The 22273-nt window shown below is 45.7% G+C and overlaps 1 protein-coding gene across 4 annotated transcripts in view; it reads left to right on the forward strand.

Moving 5' to 3' along the window:
* Positions 1-22273, forward strand: part of LOC135394860 (leucine-rich repeat-containing protein 70-like) — a 404291-nt gene that overhangs the window by 378545 nt on the left and 3473 nt on the right. For all 4 annotated transcript variants that reach the window (XM_064625891.1, XM_064625889.1, XM_064625890.1 and 1 more), the window contains one exon: positions 14416-14529. In XM_064625891.1, the coding sequence (XP_064481961.1) occupies positions 14416-14529 (114 nt within the window). The remainder of the gene's footprint in view (positions 1-14415; positions 14530-22273) is intronic.

Here is a 22273-nt window from a genome sequence, read left to right on the forward strand (position 1 = left end):
CAAGACGTGCACTACATGCATCGGACCTAAAAACGACAAACTTATTGAGGGCATGAATAAGGGTTAAAACTTGGTGTGGTTGGTGATTCATAGTTGAAAAGGATAAAACCCTCCGTGCAGGGAAATGCGAGGACGGAACACAAAAAAGAGACGAGGACACGGCACAGAACTGCCAACCAAACGATTTTATTTCGCGCGACGAGGCCTTCAATACATAGAAACCCCCCTCTCGCCCCTTTATTCCCGCTCGTGCCGGACTTCCTGTTTACACCACTATCTGTTGGTAACGATTGGGTGTGCAAGAGATAGTGGTGTAAACAGAAAGTCCTGCACGAGAAGGAATAAAGGGGGATTCCTGTGTTGTTTTTTTTTTTTTAATTCCGTGCTAGCGCCGCGAAGCAACTGTGGCTATGAGCGGCGTACAGATGTGACAGATGGAGAGAGGACAGCAGGAAGGAGTGGAGTTACTAACCAGAGGGGTTAGTATGCGTCCTGGGCCGACTTCAATGGGAACTGTGCCGACATTCGCATGGAAAGTCTGCTGGAAAACCCCAGAAATCACAGCCGGTGCGGGGATTCGAACCCGCGTCAAGTCCCAGTCTATAGGCGTGGAAAGTGGCCACCCCAAGCAGCACAACATCTTGGCCCAATAATGGGCCAATATTGGACCAATATTGGGCCGGTATTGCCGATATTGGGCCAATATGGGACCAAGATGTTGTGGTGCTTGGGACCCTAATCGCTACGCCACGGGAGCTGGTCCCTATGTATTCAAAGCCTCGTTTCGCGAAATAAAAATTCTTTGGTTGGCGGTTCAGTGGCGTGTCCTTGTCTCTTTTTGCGTTCCGTCCTCGCCTTTTCCTGCACTGAGGATTTTATCCTTTTTAATCATTGAGGGCGCTTTCACTGTTCCTTTCAAAAGCACCGAGAAGTTCTGAAGAAACGTAGCTTCGTTGTTGAATCGCGCTACGTTATGTCAACCGCGAGCGGACATTTTTCGCGGCAATATTCGTTCGAAGAATTCAATGTGCAAACACCAACTCGCACTCTTCCACAAAGTAAAAGTAACAGTAAGACGCTGAACGTACGCGGACGTGCTCCCCCACAAATTATCATATCTCCGTGTCTGCTTGTTAATGCGAGGCTTCAGAAAGAATCACGGCGAAGGATTATGCAGATACGCAGCTGAGACTTGGAGAAACTTTGAGAACATTAGGCAGGGAATGCCGACGTGATATATGATCGATATGGCTCGCCAGTGCGTCACGTAGATTGAGGTGCATAATCAGGCTGGCCCATGCCGTAACTCCGAAATGGAAGTAGCGAGGCTTGCATTGTAAGTACGCTTAAAGCCTGTTATTTTAATTTTAAAAAAAGTAATCCAATCCAATCTTGTTGTTTTAGTGTGTTTTAACAGTAACGATGTTGAGCTCGTTATTATTAATACTAAAGCTTATCTATTCCCGACACTGAATACCAGAAATGTCAGGAATAAATCGCATCTATAGGGCTTCTACCCTTGCAACACTTGGGCTTACATCGAGAGCCAATAAAAACGCCTTCTAGAACAAAGAAGGCCTGCACGTCGCCGCCTCTCCTCCCCGTCGTTGGGTTGACTTATGAAGTCACGATGTATTCAACCAGCCGCAGTCGAACGCAAGCGCACAAAGACTATATGGCTACGGGTGGCTCCCCACACGGCTGGTGACGGCTTGTCTCCATAGCCACGGCCGATGAAAGCATGGCTGGAATTGGCGGACTCTTCACTACGTTACGGCGATTAGCAGTGAGGCCTCGTTTAGTAGTAGGAATTTACGTCCAGTGACGACCATATACACAAAAACGCGATTCAAGGAATAGGCGCCGCCACTAGTGCTGCCACCCCGTGGTAGTCACAGGAACTGTGCACGTGCGGACCACGACCTACTAGATTATAACGACCATGTCATTCCTTTTTGCTTCTTTTTTCTCTCTTGGGAATAGTAAGTTGGCCTCGGCCTGTCTGACCTTTCCTCTTTTCCTTTTTTCTTCTTCTTCAATAAACATATCCCCCCCCCCCCCTGTTGTGTCGTTGCTGGGAACGAGGCTAAGAAGCGCACAGAGACTAGTGGTTTGAGAGTAACGCGTCAAGGTCTATCAGAGGTTTTATTCCCTCTGTTTTCCGGCAGAGTTTTTAGACGAATGTCGGCACAGTTCCCCCTGAACACGGCCCAGGACGCGCAGTAACCCCATGTCCCCCACTCCTTCCTGCTGTCCTCTTTCAATCTGTCCACGTCTGTACGCGCTTCATAGCCACCGTTGCTTCGCGACACTCACACGGAATAAAAAAACATATACTGCCTTAATAGAAATACAGAGCTTAGTCTTGTTTGGTTGGTTTCCGAGCTCTTCTTAGCTCCTACATCCCAAGCCCCAGTAACCCAGATCGTTTCTCTCTCTCTTTCTCTCCCTTCAGTTTCTATCTGTTCCGAGTTTGAATAGCTGGCCCGGATTTTAATCCGATTAATTTCCGGGTAGCCCAGTCCCATCTACGCTGTGAATAAACGTTTGTGGTTGATGTTGTTTCTCCACGGCAGTGCGTGTTGATGTTTGAAGCCGCGAAACGAGATCTGGAGCCGGTGCTGTTCGATTGAACACTCCCGCTGTGTGTGAGCGCCGCACGCAGTTTTTTTTTTAACAGCAAACTTTCCATTTCCTGTTCAGTCTCCTCTTCTGTCTGACCGTAACAGCACCAGCTACATATGGTAACATATTCCATTTCGCTCCCTTCTGGGCTTTTCTTTCTATTTTTTTTTTCTTTCCTCTTTTTCTGAATATTATGATTTTTGCGAAACTAAATCTTTTGAGCAAACGGAAGTTCCATCTCCGAGGTATCCTCTAATCTGTGTCACAACAGAAGAAAGAAACCGCACATAATTTTCACGCTTTCGTCCAGTACCACTCACTACCTCCTGTAACAGAAAAGCTGCATTAGAAACCAACTGCTATAGTGTTCTAAAATGAGGAAGAAATGTGCTATCTTTATAAATGCATTGAATGCGGTCTAGGGAGTAACTTTGTCGGGTTAAACCCGATTCCGCCCGGTTACTACCCTCCGACCAATTCGGGTTAAACCCGATTTCTACCCGAATTCCAGTCACTTAGACGTTCCTCAAGCGACGTTTCCACTGAAGACGAACAAGGGTCGTCACGTGTTACACATGTAAGGATGGGTCACTTACGTTCCCAAAAATACACCCATGTGTGTCAGCACTGTCTATGCTTTCGGGGATTAGCGCTGTAGGTCAACAACAACAAAAAAATAATAAAAAGATTAGGAAAGGACTTAATAGGCAAGAGGAGGAGAAACAACAACATGCGATAACACCCGAAGGCACAATTATCGCCCGATTTCTCCCCGAATTACAGATTTAAAAATAGCATCCGATTGCCTCCCCCCCCCCCCTTAATCTGAGAAAGGCATTTAACACGAGAAAGACGGACCTTATATACAGGGTGTTTCGCGTAACGTGTCAATAAATTTTATTTGAAGAGCAGCAATAAAAAAGAAAAACGAGTGCTACTTTTCTGCTACTTGAGTTACAAACAGGTGCTACATCGAAAGTATCGCCTGTTTCTAACTCGAGTAGCGGAAAAGTAGCGGTCGTAAATTAAATAAAATTTATTGACACGTTACATGAGACACCCTGTACACCAGCCTTCGCACTTCACTCAAACTACGCAGCGTCGTCACATTCAAACAGAACATACTATTTTGCACCTCAATTTTTATTTTTATTTTTTTTCAAAGCTTCCAGATTGTAAAGCTCAAAAAGAGACGAATTGATGACAGGTCTCGTGCTGTTCGTATATGGCCTCATTTGTCACAGTTCATATCTCTATGTCATCCGTTCTGGGATTCCTTTAAAAAAAAAAGAGTGTCTTCTAAGGCCAGTTCTTCCCTTTTCGCTTGTAGATGCCCATATATTCCTCGACACCATAGTTGTTTTGTTGTTATTTTCAACATATTTGAGTTCCGGGCGACGAGTGTTTTGACATTCCGGGATCCAAACTCCGAAGCAATATTAATCATTTTTCTACTTCGCCGAAAATGAAAAAAAAATAAATAAAAAGCTTTCATCGCGCGCTTTTGATCTACGATGCTTCCAAATTGTTTCTGATGCCTGAATGATCTATGTCACGAAACTTTCCTACTTTCGCGTTTACTTTTAAGAGGCACCCTGCCTTGAATGACTGCAGGTTGCGCTAATAAATGTATATTAGTGGGCTGTAATGCAGCTTAGGTCGAATAAACGTGAAGCAACGAACGCAGAAAAGACGAAGGACACAAGAGATGATGAGGTCAATGTGAGATTCCGCGTAACATATAACAAACAGTGACAACCCCATTGTTCACGAACCATTCTTTACTTGCCAGGAGGATAAATGTGACATTTCCACGATGGCCCTGCCTTATCGTACGGGTCGTATAGGAAAGCATCGCATAGTGCCTTGCTTTTGTTGGGCAACGGGGCGCACCATGGAAGTGTGATGAGTATTTAAAAAGTATGCGCGTGTATGCGCAAATATCAGTTGAAACGACTGGCTGGCCGCAGTAGCTGAGAAAACAACGAATAAACTGAATATTAAGTGGCAGAAAGTATAGGGTACTTCACTTTGTACTTGTTCGAATAATTTACACATTCGTTTACAGTTTATTGTTGCTTTTCCAACTACTGTACTGATTTCGGCTTATATATTTTCACCTTTCATTGAGATCGAATTAGAAGCGTCTAATGACCTTGCTTTCTAGGAAGGAAAGTAGTATATTGTTGTCAACTCGGCGTCAACCTTCTGGGCATACATTCCGTTAACTACATTACATTTCTCACCCATTGCTAATGAAACTTAATAGGCGATGCAGTAACGGTACATTCCAGTTACTCTTCTTTTATTTGTCTGTCCATCTTACATTACATGTAGTATATAATGCAGGTCTTATCGACACAATTTTGTTTTTCTCCAGTTACTAATCTGTTCCGCGCCCCGCATTTTTTTTTTTTCGTTTTGAATACGTGATTACCAAATTATTTTACATTTGGTTCAAATTATTTAATTCCGTCTTGAATTGCGTGTTTGCACTCCGAAGCTATGAGCGGTGTATGGAAGTGGACACATGAAAAATGGTCGACAGGGAGCTGACAAGTGCTTTGTTGACATATGTCTTGGGTCTACTTCATGGGCAACTATGCCAGCATTTATCCGAGAGCACGCCCGCAAAATATCAAGGGAAATCCTCATCACAGCACTGTCCGCAGTGGGATTCCATCCCGCCACCTCCAAGTATTTCGCATGAGCTCGGCTGTTTGTTCTCAGTTGTTCAATGGACCATTTCCGACAACGCATGTGCGCATGCCCAGCCCTTGCGACCACCATCTTTGGATGGAAAACATCAATTTTTTTAGAAAAATTTTACACAAAATTTTAAACAGTTCTATTGATTGTCCAGTCTTACTTTCATGTGTATCTTTTTGCGTACCCTCTCGCCAACGGAGGAATGCTAATTTGTTTCACGTTGCTCGTGTGTTATTGTCTTAACCCGTGATCAGGAGTGAATTAATGTTTGATACTATAGTATCTAATGAGATTCATATGTTCATGAACACGAATTTTTATCATATTGTTCGAAGTGCTTTTCTCTAACAGTGTTCTGCTTTTTTCCCTGTATGTGTCCCTTTTTTCCCCCTGATCCCTTTTTTCCCTGTATGTGTACCATCACAAGGCGCTTTAATGGGATGTTAATGGGCACAATAAAACCAAATCAAATCAAATCAAAATCAAAAATTCCTATGGACCCACCTGCGGGCGACTGTCATGTTCATTGGGGGGAGACAATCTGTTTCAAGGTTACGTGGACGTTTGAGGTCTACGACAACCTTTTGTACTGGTAATGAGTGCAGTGCGGTTTCATTCTTTCCGCATTCTTCTTCCAATCTTCTCTTGCTACTTTCCCACGCAACGTGCCAGTCCCATAAGCGTCACCGTGTTTATTGGGGGGAAAGACGAGACGTTCGATATTCCGCCGCCAGGGGCGACGCGAATATGGAAATGGCCCATTTTATTTTGTCATTTAGCAGTACTCCAGGATAATCCCGAGCAGTTACATTGATTCCGTAAAAAACGTGTGTAGGAAAGCTAAACCAGTATTCTCACATTGACCTAACGAATAACCACACCACAACAAAACACACACACATGACAACCAACCAAATAACGACCAATAAACAACCAACCAAGCCTATGCCGACAAGGTTTCTTTCCCGTTTACAAAGCCGATAACAAATTCGAGGGACACAATAGCCGTTCTGCTAATTCTGACAATTCGGCTAATCTGCATTAATCTATGGAACTGGGAACATACTTGTGACAGTTTTCTCCACATACCCGAAAGGAAAGTTTGGCATTCCCATTCAGCTACTGGATTTCCTTTTTAACCTTTTCTTTCCCTTACGGTTTGACGCTTACCTTGCTTTCGCGCAATTGCCTATCCGCTTCCCTAAAGCACCTCCTCTGGTTGCGAAAGGAAAAACTCCCAAGCGAGTTCATCAACTGCTTCTGAAGCACAACAAAGAAAAAGGGAAGGAAGAACACTCTGTGGTACTTTCAGATGCGCGCCTCATTTTCGCCGTTCTGTGTGGAACTGCTCAGTATATAAGCACATCTTCGTGGAGAGAAGAGACTGCGATTTCCATGCCCAAGTAAAGAAGTGAGTCCCGTTTTCCCAGTTGCGTTCTCAGCCTCCATACACTGAATTTGCAACAATTACCGTCCCTCGCTTCTGTTTCTCGCGCTATCTTGTCGCATTATTGCTACGCGTACACTTTTCCCCGGGGATTTTGTACTGTGCGGAAAAGCGGGAATACGACAACTTGGCAGTGCGTGAAGGCTATTAGTGAGCCCCGATTTTTGTTGCTTTTTTGCTTGTCTGGTTGCTAGTTGTGCTTCTCGCGACCTGTTATGTCTATTCCATGGAGTATTTTGCTGTAGCTTTTTTTTTTTTTTTTAGTCAAGAGTACGCATTGGCGTTTTTGATATTCGTCCTTGAAAAACCTCTCATTTAGTCGCCTCATGTTTCGTGGCGTAGCAGTCTGAACGGTGTACGCAAGACATATGCGTAGACAAAAAAAAAAAAAAGAAAAAAAGAAGGAGCTTCGGTTCACTGGGATGGAAGGTACTTTTGTTACTTTTGCTGTCCTTCACTTCATGCACGTGTTTTTTGTTTTTGTTTTTTCAAACTCGATACAATAAGTTATACGCAGAGCTTCGAATAAAGTATAGATTCTAGGCGCGCTCACTGGTGACCTTACTTGGTATTAATATAAAAGCCTGAGCGCGGGCGGCCAGAAAAAACATAAGTGACTTCGCGAGTCACTTCTTGCTTAATGACTCAGTGTGACAAATGACACAATGATGCCCTAGCGTCGTGCCGCGTTTTCCCTGAGTCGACACAAAGACTTTCATTACCATGAAAACTTTCTCCAGGGCTGTGCTTATTGGTCTACGTTTACCATACCCAGTGGTGGCCAGTACTTAAAGTACCAAGTAGTACTTTAAGTAAATTTCTGAGTGATTTACTTTAAGTACATTTCCAATTGTGCACTTCAGGTTGTACTTTAGGTACTTTTGTCTAGTACCGTTCCCATCAAACAACAACAATTACTCAATTACCCGACTGGAAATGCAAAGACAATATATGAAAAATATTAAGTAAGCTATTTTTTGTCTAGAAGCAGTACTTTTGAACAAGAAAATGGATTGCTGTCCTCCTTTTTCATAGTATACCAATAGGTGCAAGGACGAATACATCGGGAAATAAAATACGTATAAATAAAATAGCCTGAGCAGCTGTAAACGGAAATTATGCCTTGTGTTCCCGTTCATATTCATGGATAAGCACTAACTAGCTGGGCTTGAAAACTTAGCATTTGCAAAAAAAAAAAAAAAAAAAAAATGCTCACACTGGCCAATCGAAACGTGAGCACTTATCAAATTTTATCACAACAGAACGCTGACACAAGTTTTGCACGTCTTCTCTCTTCAAGGTGTACCAGTTTGTTTAGATTACTACCCTAACTCTGTTGCAATGCACTTAACAGGTACTTTAAAGCACAATTCTCAGTACTTTGTACTGTACTTCAAGAACAGTGCTGGACAAAAGTTTACGGCCCGTTCCCCCGTCAGAGTGACACCCTAGCAGCGAATCATGCAAACATGCATGCATGGTCTTGCAAACAGGTGACTGTGTTACCTATAAGGCACATGTCTGTAAGTCCGTACGGTCCTATTGGCTTCTATCCTGTCAATCTGAGGAAGGAATGCGCCAGAGCGTGTCCCGTAAACTTCTGTCCAGCACTGTACATTTAAAATGTCGTACTCTGTGCTGCGCTTCAAGTACTATTGACGCCAGGTACAGCTTGCGACATACCTGTCTAGAATCGACAGCTTTGCGGTTGATCCGGCCTGGAGTCTGCAGACGTTGCAAGATTGTCTGTTTCGACTAATAAACACGCACTGGGTTTAGGATACCGTACGTGTATGTTTGTCGGAAGCAGAGCCGTTGCGATGGGGGGGGGGGGGGGCGAGAGGGGCAGCCGTCCCGGGTTCCTTCGGCTGAGAGGGCGCCGAACGGCAGGCCGTTTGTACAGTATAAAGCGAGAATTAAGAGAATTTGAATTTATACGATCTCTGCAGGGCAAATGATCGTTTTCTTTCTTTGTTTACAGAGCTTCTGACGGCAGTGAGAGAGGGTGGGGGGGGGGGGGCGCCAACTCGGCTCGCGACGGCTCTGGTCGGAAGGAACACTCTTGCAACACCTGTAGATTTCAGAGAGAAGGATAAACCGCAAGTTCGGAGAAGTATGTCGCAAGCTGTACTTTGTACTTAATACTTTAAGTAAATTTTGGGTACTTTGCGCAACATCGACCCTGTTGAGTAAAATCAGTTCTAGCCATGTTTGATATTGTCAATATCCTCCACGGTGTACAAGACGCGGCACAAAAAACTGGGAACATCACACAATGCGCAGTATATAGCCATATCGCACCGCGCTAACGAGCCAGATGCAACCAGCTGATGATATTACTTATGGCTCCTCTGTGCTACTAGCAGCAGGTGAAGTCGATACCACTTAATCCCATCGCATGTATCTTGCTCATTTTTCTAGACTATCACCAGGCTACCGTGGAAGTCGCGTGCACTCGTCTCCATGGAAACGTGTTACGCTTGCCTGCCGCGCCATTTACACGATTGCTTCGATCTTTCCGTCTTTCCAATCATCCAGGTACGAGGTGACGCTATCTTTTTCCTTACCCATACCCACGAGCACTGGTGACGAAGTTGCGACGAGCGCAATGCTACATACGGCATCAAGTTGAAAAAGCACCGCGCGATACTTTCAGCACTGAGATGTAAAAGTAGTGCGATATTCTTCCGCGAGTTCTTGCGCTAGTGCCTGTGGTCGTCGTTTGAGAATGGATCTCCATTGCGAATGCGAATTCATGGACTTCCAAATAATAAGCTGGTTTGGTGTCGCATATTCATCGTAGCCGATGCGCGCTTCCTTGTGGAGTGCATTTTATCGCATTTTTAATGGCGTTACCAAGAAGCTTGACGTTGCGTTAACGACGACAGTTTTAAAACACCATATAGCGAACATCTCACAGGCAGCTTTCGTGGTATTCACATATTCATTTCAGCGCATTAAATTTTAGTGTACCCTATCGGAAGCTTCTCCTCGTATACTGAAGGAAACGTTAGCTAACAAGTTCACGTGTTAGATTCACCATAGCTTCACACATTCATTTCAGCCTGTTTCGCTTTATTGTACCCGATAAGAAGTCGTCATGTCAAATCACGTGACATCTTGACCACCTCTTGCACAGGTTCTGTGTCCCAAAGTGTAGAAGACAGAAACGAGGTGCAACAGGGTTGCAAACGCGTCTAAGGCCAGGTTTCACCCACGCTGGTTGACTTTGAACCGAGGTCAAGGGTGGCTAAAACTTGAAGTTAACACTCAATTCTTGTTTACACACGTTACTTGGTGGCGTGATGAATCTTTTAGTGACAATAAATCCGTTTAGAGAGAAAAGAGTCAAGCGTTCAATTCAAGTTAACCTGCCTTAGTGGCTCCAGTGACGGTAAACGCGTGAAACGGGAAGGTTGATAATGCTAAACAATGCGACGTAACAAAGTAATGATCGGTATAGTATAGTAACTATAACGAAGTAAACTACGTGACACAACGTAGTTTTTTTTTACGCAGTGTAACCGGACATAGAAAAGACATACGACAATGAGCTCTCTGAGGGAATTGCAGAAGACAACTGGAGCTACAATGTTCAGCGGTAACTTTATTATTTCCGAAGTGTTCATTATTTATAGCTTTTGGACGTTTTCGAGCACATCTTCCCTTCAGAATAGACCAGAAACACGACAGTGCGAGCAACCCGTACCCGCAAACCTCCTCGTCCGCTATGGTACATACTATACCGGCGAACGGCGTTATTTCCTGGAGGAGTTTCACGTTGAAAGATGAAAGTCACTGAAAAGGTTAGCCAGCTGTAGGACTCGAACCCACATCTTCTGGATTACCGGTGCAGGGCTCTACCAATTGAGCTAAGCTAGCACGCCTTCTCAGCGACTCCAGGGTGCGTCATCTGAAGGGACAAATCAGTCACTCTCTCTCACTCATCCTCCTTTCACTCTTACATTTTTCCTCACTCACACACACACGAGTTTCACGTGCCACGACTACCAGCCTCCTCGTGTATCCTATTTTGTGAGTCGACGAAAAGGCTACAGGGCGCGAATGGCGAAGATAGACGTATAATACGCTGTACGCTGAAAAGGTGTCAGAAGTGCGATGCCGTCCCGTCGCTACTTTGTCGTGCATATAGAAGAGGATATCATTGTTCAGACCTCCATGATTTCTCATAACGCTAAGGATTGCCGCGTATTCGATAACGGAGATTGCTCTCCTCCCGCACGTCAGACGTTGAGACAATTCCAATCTTATAACCGTCCATTAAAAGCTCCCGCTCTATTATTGGGTCTACTCATGCAATGCACAAAATTTGCCTTATACAGGGTGTTTGCTCTAACGTGTCCGGAAATCATATTTAAAGCGAGCGATAAAAGAAAAGCCAGTGATACTTTGTCTGCTACTTGAGTAAGAAACAGGTACTGCTTCACTAGTAGTCAAGTACCTGGAAAGTAGCGCTCGTTTCACTTTTATCGCTCGCGTTAAATAAAATTTCTGGACACGTTAGAGCAAACACCCTGTATATAGTACCTGAGCACATGTTTTGACTACATAGATAAAGCTATTTTTGTGGGAGCTATTTGACGTAAAACAGAACTTCCTACAATTTGACACAAAGACATGTTCACATGACACACAGACGTTCATAGAGGCATGACACATGGAGGCAGATGGCAGTTCCTCTGCCCTCCGCAGAAAGGAAACAAAAAGTGGAGATTGCACTATAGTGACCGTGCAATAAAGTTTCGGGGCGGAGAAAGAAGGTGCTTTGCGGTCGTGTAGCTTCCGCGAACGAGCACTCACGGACGGACAGTGTTTTGTTCGCAAGAATCGTTCACATTTTGTTTACTACCCTTACCTGTTTATTTCTGAATGGCAGTGAAGTCGGTAGTGATGAAAAGGCGATGCAGGGAGCGACCGGAGAGTTAAAATTTTCCTACTTTGTCGCTATCGCCACAGTGTTCGCCGCGCCACCTAAAGAAGCGCACGTCCCCTATCACAGCACGGCCCCCGAGCGGCGCCTGGAGCTAAACTGTATACCCGCATACGCTCCCGAAACTACCAGCACAGAACTCTCTCGTATATTCAGGCGGGCCCCGCTGACTGTACAGTATTGTTGCGATATACTGACAACCCGAGATATTGAGGCCTCGCCTGGCACAACTATATTGATGTCGTGAGCAAAAGCCATCAGTGGAACGCATGATGCGACGCGAGGGACTCGCGTGTGCCCCTGTGCCCATGTCGCTACGAAAGCTCCGCAGTAGTGGCTCTATTCCTAACACGTACAGTATTGGAAAAAATGGGCAACGTTGGCGCACGCCCCGTTCAAAAAAGAGATGCGCCGAGACGTGTCCGTTAAGCATCGCGCAAGACGTCGTGCGTCGGTACCAAACCGCTACCATATGCTTGTAAAGCGGCCGTTCACACGAGCGCTATGCAAAACAGAAAAGAGGTACAAGAGAGGAACTGATGTTCTGAGGCTGGAACAACATAGAAGGGACAGAAGGGACATAAAAGGGACTTTCATCGTAGAAATGAGGTATTCGCGACTGATGCGATGGAACGCCTTTTCAGACTATCCCACCACCATGTCAGGCTATTCCGACGCCGCCATACCAGATTAGTGTCAGTAGCAAATACCAGTCTTGGGTGGTAACTAAGTTACTTTTAACTTGTAACTGTAACTAGTTACTTTTGGGGTTAACTAGTTACAGTAACTAGTTACATTTCCAGAAAAGTAGCTTTTAACTTAACTAGTTACTATTTCTGTGAACGTAACTGCAAAATGTAACTAGTTACTCGAACAAATGTCAATCCTTTTTTGTACGTGCGTACACATGTCGTATTTTTTCCCTGTGGGAGAGCCACATATTGACTTATACAGCTTCTGATTAAGTGCAATAATACTTTTATCGCGCTTAAGTAAATGTAAATAAATGCATGTTTTTAACGACTGTATCACCCTCTCATGGTCGTTTTTATAAAAAGTAACTGTAATGTAACTCAGTTACTTTCTTTCGGTCACTATAACTGTAACTTAGTTACTTGACCAAGAAAGTAAATATAACTGTACCTCAGTTACTTTTTAGAAGTAACTTACCCAAGACTGGCAAATACTAATGCGCTGGGTGCCCTGTGACCAGAAGAGTCAGCACACACCATCATCATGTCAGCCTCGACCACGACTACATGTATGTATTGTTAGTTGGAGGATGAGACAAGACGAGATGTGTGTATTGCCATCAAGTAGACATCAAATTGAAAGTGTGTATCGTCACTGAATTGTAAGCGTATGTTGTCATCACGTAAGGGGAACTAACTATCTATGGAGGTAGTCCCCTTTACACTGACAGTAACTGTATCTTACATACCAGATAAAAACGTTCCCAAAGGGAGATTGCTTTTTGTACGTGACATGCGAACAATCCTGAAACTCCGGAAGAGTCGCTATACGGAGGGCGAAACACTTCTAGTGTCCCTGTGTCGCTTCCTCGAGGATGGGACGAGTCGCAGTACTTGATCAAATTTCTGGTGTGCTTACCAGAACTTGATGTGCCACTAATCTTGATCGTGATGAAAGAGCCCAGTTGAGGTAAGCCAGCGTCGAGAGCACTGCACATGGGACGTGACAATGACTATACTCACGGATGATGCGCGCACGCAACCCGGCTCTTTGTATTACCAACTGTACTATGCTTGCCCACATATCATTTCAACCCGCCCCCGGGGAATCCGGCAAACAGTTACAGCAAATTTGTGGTATAATACCAGTGTCTCAACATATCGTTGTGCCTATATCCCCGGGCTAAATAATTCGCGAACGGGTGCACCAATCGAAGAACTTCCTGTTTTACAAGTATCTATTTGATACCACCTACAAGCTGCGCACCGTGTGAATGAGTGGGAGGCGCTCGTTATTTAAATAGAAATTCAAATGAGTTTCGTGAAAAAACGTAACTTCTAAAGCAGGGCGCCGTCGACATTAAAATGGGTGCTACCCCTTTTGGGACCTTCAGAGGACACCTTTTAGAGAAAAATATGCCACCGAAGCTGGTGACTTGTTGCAGTAATTAATTGGTTTCGGTTTACATAATTTTGTCGCGGCTGGTCGCGGCGAAGCGCAAAAGGACGTAGTTCATTGGTGTAATTCATTGGTGGATAAGGGAATGAAAGAGCGTCCTTTTGAGCTTCACCGCGACCAGCCGTGACAAAATTATATAAACCGAAACCAATTAATTACTGCAACAAGTCACCAGCTTCGGTGGCATATTTTTCTCTAAAAGGTGTCCTCTGAAGGTCCCAAAAGGGGTAGTACCCATTTTAATGCCGACAGCGCCCTGCTTTAGAAGTTACGCTTTTTTACGAAACTCATTTGCATTTTTATTTTAATAATGAGCGCCTCCCACTCATTCACACGGTGTGTAGCTTGTAGGTGGTATCGGACAGATACTTGTAAAAAAGAAAGTTCGTGGATTGGTGCACCCGTTCGCGAATCATTTAGCCCGGGGATTAGCTGAAACCCCCGGTATATACTACATCCATACTTTCGGGTGTTGCACTCTGTATGTTGGTAGTCGCGTTTGCCATTTACCTTTCGTTCCTTTTCCTTCCAGATGAGCGTGAGGTGGAGTACACGGTTTCTTCTCTTGCCCCTGGTGGTGGGCCTCTTAACAACGAGAACCTGCCTAGGTTGTCCTGATCACTGCAAGTGCCTGGAAAACAAGCAGGTGAGACATCGTCCGTGTTACGAAAGATATAAGTTCGCGCAGCAAGCAGTTGCAATCGCGGAGACCGTGCAAATTAGTATTTATTTAGTAGATATTAAAGAGGAGGACCTGCGTGAGGTCGAAGACGAAGATATATGTGGGTTTAGATAATATCAGACTATAGACATAGGCATATATAGGACGTCGACATTATATTAGAGTAAAAGGCTGAAGTGATAGCCAGTAGAGAGCAGCTGGGAGTTTGCCCGAGGAGCTATGGAGTTTTCTTTCTCGTCGCTTCTCCCTCTGAAGCCGTCCCTGGACGGAAAATAACCTCCATATCTCCCGCACCTTCTCACGCCTCCTCTCTCATGTCCGCTCTGGCTTATAGAGACAGTTGCCTCGTGGTGCGAAAATGAAATCGAGGGGGAAAGAAGTCACGTGTGTTCTTAACGCAGGCTGAAACTCACCCCCTTGGTAGTGTGGCAATCGGTTTGCTGTCTTACCACGGGGCCGCCCCATGACTGCCAGTCAAAATGGCGACGAAAACAGACACGGTGAAGCGGGAATTTTGTGACAAATTTTTTTCACGGACTACTCTGATATTACTATGCACACGTACTGCTCGCGACACGGTTGCCTGAAATCGCCTGTCAGTAGTTCTGCAGCCCATATTTCCTCCATTTCCATCGAATATGTTGTTTCAATATTGTATTTAAAAGGAGTGCCATATGCTACACGTGTTTCTTACTTGAAATAAATGATCTTGCAAAACCCGGAGGTTTGAGATGGGATAAACCACGGGGTGCTGATTTCAGAAAACCGTGCCGCAAGCAGAACATCCTCCTATAAGTTTATCGAAAATCAGTTGCAACTTATGCTCCACAACCGACGACTAACCGAAAAGAACACGTTCTGATGTGGTTGTTAGATCTATAGAGAACACGGCGATCACAGCGAAAAAATAAGAAAAACGGCACTGTGCTGTACAGGTTTGAATTAATTACTGAATTTTTGGGATAAAAGATTGTTGCCTTTTTTGTTCCAAATAGTCATGTTGTTTAATTTTTAAAAAATCGTATCGGAGACAGGATGTGTACCAGAGCTGCAGCGGAATAACAACGGATGGCAGACGACATTTCCCAACGTGCCTTGTGTCATCCCTCATAAGCATTCGCAACAGTATGCGTGGACGGAGTGCATTGGGAACATTCCCTGTTTTCGTGGGGGCCGCCATGTTGTTTACATCACGTGATACGATCACGTGGGGGCCGAGTGTATCCCACAATCGTCTGCGTCGGTTGCCACGCTTGCTTGCGTAGAGAAATGCGGGTAGGTAGGGCCGCTCCTTGGTTTCCTTCCACCATGCAAAATGGCGCTGCCCATGCCATGCATGGGGGGGTCAGATAGTGAGGATAGGCTGATTGATAATGCCCCGTATTTTGAGACGTCATTGGTCAGACAGCGCAAGAAGTGGGTGGATATGCGGCTCTGAGTGTGCTTCATCACTAGCTCCCTCTATGTGTAGGGAGGGTTCACTCCTTGCAGAATCGAACGCCGGCAAGCCGCCATTTTGACGCTCTCCATCACCATGCATGCTAGATGCTGTGTTCCGTTTTCACCAGCTTTTTCGAACCTCCTGTACTACTATTTCCTGTATTTACTTGGTTCTTAAGTGTCGTGTACAGTTAAAATGTCAACAATACAGTCTTGTCAGCGCAGAGCGTGCTGTGCGTTAGAGACAAAATGGCGGATATCGTAGCAGACGACGTGGTTTTCCTTACCTCACGCAGAGGGAGCTACAGGCGCCCTACTGTTTGCAAGTCACAATCAACGCCTGCTTTGAAATATTCTGGCCGCATAGCTTAAATCTGATAGCTACTCTCTCCCAGGAGACGGGTACCCAAGCACATCACATTGTGGCGTGGTTCTCAAGACGGCAAAGTGCTTCATGTGTGAAAACAACACCCTTATTTTATAACGATGATTCGGGTTCGCGTGTGATAACGTGTACAGGTAACTACCGTGTTCCGTTTGTCAATCTGAATCGAGGAGAACCTCATCGTTCATTCGGCCAGTGAATATCAATCCGAAGAGACGGCTGAAAGTAGATTTGTTGCATAAAATATGGCCAAACGCATCAACAGTCAGACTGCGTGCGAAACATCCATTTGGTTGCCGAGTCCGTGAGTAAATGTTGCGGCGTGATAAGCGCATCATTTGTAACGTTTACGATGGGCTGCGGCAAAATGGACCTAAAGTGATTTTTTGCAAACGCTTTACTCGTTTGATGACGCATCAGTGCGTGCTGAAGCTGGAGGTGGGGCCTCGCTGATTTCCTCAGTCAACGATGTATTTTCCTCCGGACGAAACGAGGCAACACAGAGCAAATCCCCATCTCTCATGGGGTACCACAAGGAAGCGTCCCAAATCCGCTCCTCTTTAATGGCGTTACGGCGAGCATTGGAACCCGCTATTCAGCGGAAAGTCAACTTGTCCCCGTCTGCCGACGACGTCTGCATTTGGACTACAGGTACTTCCCGTCCAGCACTCCGTCAGGGTCAGTATGCCATTCGTCAGTATTTGCTCTAGACAGGAGTGGAGATATCCGTAAAGAAAAGCGCTGTTCTAGCCTTCACGCGCAAAGACATGCCTAGATGTCGCCTGTATATTGGCTGACGCTCACTGGAGCAGGTGACACAACACAAGTTTCTCGGCGTAACTCTATCATGGAATTTGTCGAGGAAGCGCCACAGAGGCGTTCTTGAAAACGGAGTCCAACGTTGCGTCAACGTCATCCGTCACTTCGCAGGTATGTGATGGGGACGAGACGAGAAGGATGTCATCACGTTGCCGTGGTTCGTGGCCCTGCACTAATGTACAGGCTTCCCGTCCTTTACGGACTTCCTCAAAAGATTTGAGCCCTGCTCGCGCGAAGCCTTCGGGTATGTCTCGGGGTCTCACGAGCCACTGAAACCCGCCTAGTAGCTGCTGAGGCGTGGGACGTCCCCATTGAGGTTCCCCGTACTCGCGAAACTGCACGCCACTATCTGCGTCTACGTGTCCATCATCAACGTCACCCCCTCATTCGCAAGCTTTACGCTAGACTTAACGCGACGGCTTATGCTTCTATAACATCATTCAGAGCTCATATTCCCAAATTCATAGTAGACCCGACGGCACCAGTGCCTCCATGGACGTTGCCATCGCCGCTTGTCAATGCCTCCATACCCGGCATCAAGAACAACAAAAAGAGCTATACTGATGTTATCCTTTGGAAACTTACCCTTGACTTCATCGAGGCTCAATACTGCAACGGTACAGCTTTATCGTCGACTAGGGACACTTCATCTTCAGCCTTTCTGTAAGGGTCCGTTACACGTGGATGCCGTCTGTCTCACCGCACCTCATCGACATCTGCTGAGCTTTATACTATCCTGTTATTCTTGACATATGCGGCAGGCTGTGAACTGCGGCAAGGGCTAACTTATACCGACTCCAAAGCAGCTCTCCTGTGCATTAAAAACATGGGCGTCCGCGGTTCCCAACCCTCAGTGGTGATAGATGTCCTGTGCGCCCTGAAGTCTCTACAAGAACGCTCTTGCTCCGTTGCCTTTCAGTGGACTCCAGGTCATTGCGTAATAACTGGGAACCACGAGGCCGACGCTGCCGCTGCACATCAACAACGGCCTTCTACACCCATTATACTTTCGAGAGGAGACAGAAGATCCCTCCTCAGGCATTTGTCTGATTCCTGGTCTACCCTACAGTGGCAACGCGACATTCCAACAAGGTCCCCTTTGCGAAGTGTAAACCCAACGCTGTCAGTTATGCAGTTCCAAAAAGAAAAAAAAAGGGCGTACGCCCCGCTCTTTTCCCACATCGGGAATGATAAAGGTGTCATTCTACAGGGTGTTCAAAATTAAGCTTTCACGAGCGCTACGCCAACACAGCGATAACAGGAAACCGGATGATAACTTTACGCTACTTAACAAAGTGTAAGAAACAGGTGTAATTATGTAGCACCTATTTCTTACTCAAGGAACGGAAAAATAGCACCAGTTTTCTTTTGTTCGCCAATTTATAAAGTGCTAGTGAAAGCTTAATTTTGAGCACCCTGTATAGCCTTCACCGAGCTATGTGGTGAGGTTCCCTTTTTAGAGTGCAGCGATAATAAATCTATTGATATCGACACTAGTCTTCCCGTCGTTCGATTAGCCTTTTGACGGTTCTCTTTTTCCCTTCTTCTAACTCGGCCTCATTTCAATTTCAATTCCACTCTGTTCGGAAGAGTGATTTTTGTCTTCATCTAGGAGTGATTTATATTTATAGGCTCTGGGGAGGGATTGTCGAAAAAAGAAATATATGTACAGATGAAGAAGCCAATAAAAGACGGAGTACAAGAGGGGTGATATACTGGAAACCATACTGCAACTCTCAGTCCGTACAGCGTCCAGATTAAATTATAGATGCAAGAACTTCGATTGGGAACTCTGAAACTGTGCGAGATTTGTCTTCTTGACTTTTACGTTCGAAAGTGGTCTGCTCTAGCGGTACATTTCTTCTCTTCCCCACTGCTTTGTGTGCTCTCTTTCTTTTCATTCATTTTTTGTCGAGTTGTTCAGCTTTGTACTGCCGAAAGGTACAGGACAACGTTGCATAAATCGAGGAGGAGAGGTTGCCTTCGTGGTTCTATAATCCAACTGCTGCAAATCCTATTGAAATGGAACTTTGCGCCGATCGAGCTTGTAGCTCACGCCATTATCCTATGAGGTGCTTTCCCGCAGTTACATCGGAGCCTACCTCCCGTAGCTTTAGCTCACCGGAGTGACGTCACACGCGTTGTCCCATGCGCTAGGACGATCCGCAGTGACGTAACAGAGTACAAAATATGCAAGTGGAGGAGTAGCCCAGTCAACGTCCCGGTGGATGCAAAGCCTCCATCGTTCCCGTACGAGACGTCGTCCATAGCAGCAATCAGCGACTTTCTCATCAAGAAAACGAACGCACGATGTCTGATACCTCCGCAAGCGGCGCACTCGTCCACGATCATCCAGTGCCGTGTATACCAAAGAGAGTCTGGCCATTAATGGGACCTGCCCATACCTGAGGATCCACATACTTTTTGAGATATCTAGCCAATCACAGGTCGAAATACAGTTGTCTATTATTACATCCATCCAGTACTTATACCTCACCCTTATTTACTGAGTGCCACCATTTTGGAGAAACTCGATTGATTCGGATTGAAACGGATATCACTGGTGACAGACCAAAACGACGGATTTTGCGTCCGCTTTTATCAACGCCATCTGCATGGAGAGAGGCATGTTGGGAAGGCTGAGAATTGCAGAAATGCTTGCTGGCAGAAGTGATTGGCCAAGAGAGCGATACAACCGCTTCTTCGTAGCAGACGACTGCCGGTATGAAGTTTTAAGTCAAGTAATGTAAGTAGATCGAATCAAAAATGAAAAAAGATGTATGTATAAATAACATGCAGTTATATAATGCAAAATCCTACGCATAAAGGTCGTCCTTCTTGCTATTTTCTTGGTATCACGGTCTTAACTAGGCCTAACGTTGGCAACGAAACATCCCATTTGCGCGTAAATAATGATGGCGGAGCGAAAGTTGAAGCTCATTTTCCAGATGCGTACATGAGGATATATACTCACAGTATGAAATTAAAGTAGTCCGTGAAAATTTTGTGTCACGAAATCTCCGCTCCGCTGTTCCAAGCACCGTCCTCCATCTTGAAGAAAATTTGGTGTCATGGCAGCTCACATGGAAAACGGTAACCAATGAAATGCGCCTAAGTTTGATTGACAGGTCGAGCCTCTTTTTAGGCTCCTCCTAATGGCCAAGACTCCCTTTGGCATACACGGCACTGCGATCATCCAGTGCCGTGTATTAAAAGGGAGTGTGGTCATTAATGGGACCTGCATGTACCTGAGGCTCCGCCCACTTTTTGATGTATCTAGCCAATCACAGGTCGAAATACAGTTCCCTATTGTTACAGGCCATCCAGTACTTATCCCTCACCCTTATTTACTGGGTGCCACCATTTTGGAGAAACTAGATTGATTTGGATTGAAACGGATATCACTGGTGACAGAACGAAACGACGTATTTTGCGCCCGCTTTTATCAACGCCATCTGCATGGAGAGAGGCATGTTGGGAAGCCTCAGAAATGCAGAAATGGTTTCTGGCAGAACTGATTGGCCGGCAGAACCGCTTCTTCGTAACAGACGGCTGCCGGTATGAACTTTTAATTATGCAACGTAAGTAGATGTAATCAAAAATACGCAAAGATGTATGTATAAATAAAATTCAATTATATAATGCGTAATCTTACGCATCAGTGGCGTCTTTCGTGCTATTTTCTTGAGATCGTTGTCTTAACTAGGTCTAACGGCAGCGACGAACGAAATTTTGGCGTAAATAATCGTGGCGGAGAGAAAGTTGAAGCCGATTTTGCAGCGAGTTACAAGAGGATGCATATTCGCAGAATAAAATTAGAGTAGTTCATGAGAAAAAAAAAGTTGTCACGATATCTCCGCTTCGCCGGTCCAAGCGCCATCCTCCATTCTGGAGAAATTCTAGTGGAGGTGGTGGTGAAAGGACCCGCCGTTGTCAGTCTCACAGAGGAGGGCAACGGCAGGACTCACGCCCTGAGGGATGTGCGTCCTGGGCCGACTTCTAAGGGAACTGTGCCGACAGATGTCTGAAAGTGTCTGAGGAAAACCCAGGAAAAACCCCATACAGCACATCCAGCACCGGGATGCGAAACCGGGTACCTCTCCGTCTCGACGTGACATGGCAATCACGCTAACCACTGAGCCACGCGAGCTGGTGTTTTTGGTGGTGGTGGTGGTGGTGGTGGTGGTGGTGATAGGGCTTGCCGTTGTCGGCCTCACGTATGTGGGCAACGTCACGACTCACGCCCTGGGGGAATGTGCGTCCTGGGCCGACTTCTAAGGGAACTGTGCCGACATATGTCTGAAAGCGTCTGAGGAAAACCCAGGAAAAACCCCAGACAGCACAGCCGGCACCGGGATTCGAACCCGGGTACCTCCCAGTCTCGTCGTGACATTGATTTTTTTGGTTTTTGGTGCCATGGCGGCTCCCATGGAAAACGGCAACCAATGAAATGCGCCCAAGTTTGATTGACAGGTCGAGCCTCTTTCTTATGCTCCTCCTAATGGCAAGATTCCCTTTTAATACACGGCACTGCGATTATCGTCTGATACGACCACCGTTTGCCATCGAGCGCTCGGCCGTTACGGTCGTTACGGCCGTTACGGCCGTTACGGTCGTTACAAGCTAACGAGTGGCTGGAAATTCAAAAAGGCGTGCGGGAAATTTAAAAAGGTGGGCACGTGATAAAACACGTGCACGGTGCTCTTCGCGCGATACGTGAAGGCCGTGGTAAACGTCACGCGCAATGTGTCACGTGCCCACCTTTTTGAATTTCCCGCCCCTCGTTAGATTGTAACGACCGTAACGACGATGAAGCGATTAAGCCCCCAGGTCGGCGGTTATGAATACTGTACGTTCCTTCCTGTCATGAGAGATGTTATGAACAATAGGTGTATGATTTTTCTTGTCTCTAGAAGTCGATGCAGAAAAAGAAAAGAAGCAAATTAATTTTGGAAGAACGCCCTACTGGAACCCAGCAAGCCAAGCATTAAATATCACCCAAGATAACTTTTGCCGACACCCGGGGCCTTGTCCCCTAAGAGGGAGATCGAAAAGGTATTTCAT

The sequence above is a fragment of the Ornithodoros turicata genome, chromosome 5, assembly GCF_037126465.1.
Source record: "Ornithodoros turicata isolate Travis chromosome 5, ASM3712646v1, whole genome shotgun sequence".
Classification (NCBI taxonomy): Eukaryota; Metazoa; Arthropoda; class Arachnida; order Ixodida; family Argasidae; genus Ornithodoros; species Ornithodoros turicata.